Genomic DNA, 5,164 nt, shown 5'->3' on the forward strand with positions numbered 1-5,164 from the left:
TATCCGAATTTCTGAATTTCTGAATATCCGAATTTCTGAATTTCTGAATATCCGAATTTCTGAATTTCTGAATTTCTGAATTTCTGAATTTCTGAATTTCAGAATATCCGAATTTCTGAATTTCTGAATATCTGAATTTCTGAATTTCTGAATTTCTGAATTTCTTAATTTCTGAATTTCTGAATTTCTGAATTTCTAAATTTCTTAATTTCTGAATTTCTTAATTTCTGAATTTCTTAATTTCTGAATTTCTGAATTTCTGAATTTCTGAATTTCTGAATTTCTTAATTTCTGAATTTCTGAATTTCTTAATTTCTGAATTTCTTAATTTCTGAATTTCTGAATTTCTGAATTTCTGAATTTCTGAATTTCTGAATTTCTGAATTTCTTAATTTCTGAATTTCTGAATTTCTGAATTTCTGAATTTCTAAATTTCTTAATTTCTGAATTTCTTAATTTCTGAATTTCTGAATTTCTGAATTTCTGAATTTCTTAATTTCTGAATTTCTGAATTTCTGAATTTCTGAATTTCTGAATTTCTAAATTTCTTAATTTCTGAATTTCTTAATTTCTGAATTTCTGAATTTCTGAATTTCTGAATTTCTGAATTTCTAAATTTCTTAATTTCTGAATTTCTTAATTTCTGAATTTCTGAATTTCTGAATTTCTGAATTTCTGAATTTCTAAATTTCTTAATTTCTGAATTTCTTAATTTCTGAATTTCTGAATTTCTGAATTTCTGAATTTCTTAATTTCTGAATTTCTGAATTTTAAAATTCCAAAAACCCATGTTTCTATAAATCCAGATTTTTGAAAGTCCAGAATCTCAAAATATTAGAATTTCCGAATATTAGAATTCCAGAACTCCGGAATCTAAAATCAAGAGTTCGAAAAATCCAGAATTTCAAAAATCAAAAAAAAATCTGAAAATCTGAAAATCCAAAAATTCCAAAATTTCCGAAAATTCAGAATTTCAGAGTTCCAGCGGCCCTCATTTTCCAGAATTTTACAAATTTTTCCTTTATTCTTGGCTTCAAAAATAGAAATTTTAGAAAATCAACCTGAAAAAGTGAAAAACTCAGCTTCTGAAATCTGGAGATCTACCGTATACATATTTCTGCAAAATCTCTTCATTTCCGATTCTTGAACTTTTCTTCTTTTTTTGCTCTGAAAATAGAAAAAGAGCACTCTCTCTCTCTTCGGATGGATGTAAACAGGATATCAAGTGTACATGTATCAAATTGAATAGGATGTACATGTATAATTAGAGAACTAATTAGATAAAATGAGTCAGAACTAAAATTAATTAGTTCTCGGGAACAGAAAATTGCAGCGATCGTAGGCGTTTCTAATTATGGCTTCTGTTTTAATAAACAATTTATCTGTGTCCCTTTAAGAGATATCAAAACACTGTCAACTGGCAACAAACTTATCATATTATCAGCAACATTTTATCAGTTGACTACTTTTTGCTAGCTATCACAGGAAGCAAGATAAAATGGCTCAAAGCTTGGGATTCTTTTTCAATGGGGGCCCCCTTCAAAAATGGTCGCCCAATTTTTTGGGGACGAAAATTCGAGACTTTTTTTGATATCCAACGTTTATTTCTGGAAAATTCCATTTGCCGGCTCATTTGTTCCCCATTCTCCCCCTAAAATCCAATTTTCGCCGACAATGCGCCTTTAAACCAATTTAAACGGAGCTATTTGAATGTTTCATCTGAAATAGTGTGTAGATAAAAGAGACGCAGAGGCAAATCTCTTTTGGACCCTTTGTTCGCTTTCAAAGGGGGTTCAGAAAAGACGTCCAATTTTAGTAATGGAAAGTTGAAAATCTAAAAAAATCATGCGCCCCAAAAAACCGGAAATTAAAAAATCCCGCTTTTTCGAACATTTTTCAGAACTTTAGAATTCTCACATCATCCGATACGAACTCTGAAACATCGGATATGAAACCGGAAATTAGATTTTAAAGCGGGGTCTGGGGTTCGGGTGGTCAGGTGACCATATCTGGAAAACTAAAATAGTAGCTAAAAGCTATAAACTATGAAAATGTAGAAGATAAAATTGTTTTTGTTGGGTGGATTGGGAGCCAAGTTTTAGTTTCAAGCTGCACTCAGTAGCCAACTGGTAAGTTTGGTATTATAAAAAACCTAGAAAAACCTAGAAATTCCCTACATTTCGGTACCAAGATCATGAAATTTGGTTCAGGGAGTCTTGAGTTACACTGGGGTATTTTATAAGGGATGGAATTTAACCACTATTTTTCAATTGCTCATATTTCAAAAACCAAAAACGCTACTCAAACATTGTCAACTATAAAAATGTAGCACATAAAATTTTCTGTATTCTGATTTAAATACGTATACACCATGCTCATTTCAGGGACTTGTCATGTGCCTTTAAACTTTTTTGAAGCTTCCCAAGCCTGTGTTTCTGTCAAACGCGTATATCTCAAAAACCAACAACACTACAAATAAACTGTAAACTACAAAAATGTAGCCCTTAAAATTTCCTACATTTTATTATAAATAAAAATATACTTTACACATTTCAGTAACCCGTCATGCGCCTTTAAACTTCAAGAGCTTCCCGAGCTTTGCCAGGAAATTTCCGAATTCTTGATGATTTTGAAAATCTGGAAAGCCAAAAAAGAACCACAATTTTCCAACAAGATGTCTTTCATTTCAAATGTAAAATAGTGCAAAAATAGTCATAATAATGCGAAAATACGGTATTGATTGAATTCCTGGAGATCAAATCTTGCTTGGGCAACATAGTTGTACCAATTGGTTGTCCGACAATCCGAAACGGCAGGCGTGGGTTAGGGAGATTCCTGAAAAATTTTACTATTTATTTTGTTTTCAAAATGTAGAAAATGTTAAGGTCTACATTTTTGTAATTTACAGTTTTTAGATAGCGTTTTTGGTTTTTGAGATATACGCTCTGAAAAAGTACATGGGCTTGCGGAGCCCATACTGCTTTGCTAAAGGAAGTTTAAAGGCGCATAACAAATTACAGAAAAACGCAAAATGTAAAAACATTTACATTAAAATATAGGAAATTTCTAGGGCTATATTTTTGTAGTTTACAGTTTTTAAGTAGCTATTTTGGTTTTTGAGATATAAGCGCTTAAAAAGAAACCCCCTATTTTTCGAAAACTCTCTCTTACTTGTCGTGTACCCTACCAATTTCTAGGGTTACCAAAATGTAAGCACCTTTTCTTGAAAAACTAAAACCTCTTACCTTCCGACTTAGCTGAGCAATAATCCCCGCAAAGGCTGAACACTCGATTGTAGAGACTTTTGCCACAGGTTCTCACAACAATGCCGTCGTCCGATTGAGCCAAGACGAGAGCCAAGGCGAGAGCAAAGACAAAGGAGAAGAAGAAGATACGAGTCATAATTTTCTGGAAAAAATAGATTTTAGAAGATGATTTCTAAGAAAAAAATGAGAGAGAAAAGAAGTATCCTGCATGGACTCCTCAAGGAAAAGTGGGCGGGACTTAGAAGACCTTCCAAGCCACGCCCACGAATTCCAAGGTCCTGTTTTCCATGGCTTATATCTAAAAAGCCAAAAACGCTACCTAAAAACTGCAAATTACAAAAATATAGTTTTTGAAATTTCTCTTTAATCTGTTATAAATTTTTCTATATTTGCATTTTTCAGTAACCCGCCATGCGCCTTCAAAAATTATTATTCGTCTTCAAGCTTGTGACAAGCCTATGTTTTTTTTTCCAGCGCGTATATCTCAAAAGCCAAAAAAGCTATCTAAAATCTGTAAACTACAAAAGTATAGCTCTTAAAATTTCCTATATTTTGACATACATATTTTTATGCCTTCTTTTTTTCAGGCACATGCTATGCGCCTTTAAAATTCATCCGTCTTTAGACTAGTGAACAAGTCTATGATATTTTCCAGCGCGTATATCTCAAAAACCAAAAAAGCTACTGCAAATTGTAAACTACAAAAATTTTACCCTTTAAATTTGCTACAGTTTCCTATAAAATTCTATACTTTACAAATTCCATTAATCCTTCGTTGCTCATCCTCTTGATTCGAATTAATGTTCCGTGCCATGTGATGAAGGCCACACCCATATCATAATCCTATCATATTAATTTCCTTCCGTAAAGAAAAGTGGGCGGAGTTTGAAAATGGGCGGAGCTTAGTAGCTAGAATAATCCCTATAAAAGAACGGATGTGCGTTTAGGAGGACGCTTCCCGTTCCCTCTCTCCTATTTGCTTCTAGAACCTTCTAGAAACCTTTTATGTCCCTTTAAAATGTCGAAATTTCAGAAAATGTTCAATTCGAAGCTCTTCGTGCTCTTCTTCTTCTTTTTGGCCGCCACCACATTCGCCCAGGAGTCCGAAGTCGTTAAGACCTGTGGGGAGTTCTTGGTTCAAAGAGTCGCCAAGCTCTGCGGCTCAAGCTGCACCCAGGAGCCGACTCGTAAGTTTAATATTATAAAAAACCTAGAAAAGTCTAGAAGTTCCCTTCATTTTGATATGAAGATCATAAAAATCGTTTCAGGAAGTCTTGAGTTATATTAGGTTCATGTGGGATTGACACATTTTTTTAAAGGCGCATATCTCAAAAAGCAATAATGCCACTAAAACTTTGTCAACTACAAAAATGTAGTCCTTGGAATTTCCTACATTTTCGTATAAAAACTATCTATTTTCAGATTTCGCCTCGACCGTCTGCTCCCAAGGAATGTCCGACAACCAGATCGCATCAATTTGCTGCCCATAGAAGACTCCGCCTCCTGGAAAACCAACCTGATGAATTGCCCCTTATAAAATTATTTTTTCATTAAATTTGAATTTGTAAAACCTGTCAAAAATCTGAGAAATTTGATGAATAAAGTGATTTGTTAATAAAACAATTGTAGTTTTTGACGTTTCAGACTTTCGGAGGATTTTCAGGATTTTTAGATTGCTTCAGATCGAATTCGAGGTATTTGAGGAACTCAAAGTCTACAGGAATTCTGGAAAAACATTTCAGATTTTGTTTTTCAGCTTCAAAAAAAATAGAAAAAACTAAATTTCCTACATTTTGGTGTAAAACACTCCAAATTTGGTTTGGTAAAAGTCGAGATTTAACTGAAAGCAACATTTCAGGGTATCAATTTTCCAGCGCTTATATCTCAGAAACCAAAGT

The 5,164-nt window shown here is 33.2% G+C and overlaps 2 protein-coding genes across 2 annotated transcripts; one reads left to right on the forward strand and one right to left on the reverse strand.

Moving 5' to 3' along the window:
- Nucleotides 1–2,755: 2,755 nt before the first annotated feature.
- On the reverse strand, nucleotides 2,756–3,402 carry CBG26602 (the record flags this gene model as incomplete). The annotated part of the gene is made up of 2 exons (XM_045241385.1): nucleotides 2,756–2,835; nucleotides 3,246–3,402. The coding sequence occupies 2 exons, from the start codon at nucleotides 3,400–3,402 to the stop codon at nucleotides 2,756–2,758; spliced, it is 237 nt and encodes a 78-aa protein (XP_045100141.1).
- Nucleotides 3,403–4,302: 900 nt separating this feature from the next.
- Nucleotides 4,303–4,756, forward strand: CBG18841 (the record flags this gene model as incomplete). The annotated part of the gene is made up of 2 exons (XM_045241386.1): nucleotides 4,303–4,453; nucleotides 4,689–4,756. 2 exons carry the CDS (start codon nucleotides 4,303–4,305, stop codon nucleotides 4,754–4,756), a joined length of 219 nt encoding a protein of 72 aa, XP_045096592.1.
- Between the last annotated feature and the right edge of the window lie 408 nt (nucleotides 4,757–5,164).

The sequence above is a fragment of the Caenorhabditis briggsae genome (genome assembly GCF_000004555.2).
Source record: "Caenorhabditis briggsae complete genome, chrI, whole genome shotgun sequence".
NCBI classification, from domain to species: domain Eukaryota; kingdom Metazoa; phylum Nematoda; class Chromadorea; order Rhabditida; family Rhabditidae; genus Caenorhabditis; species Caenorhabditis briggsae.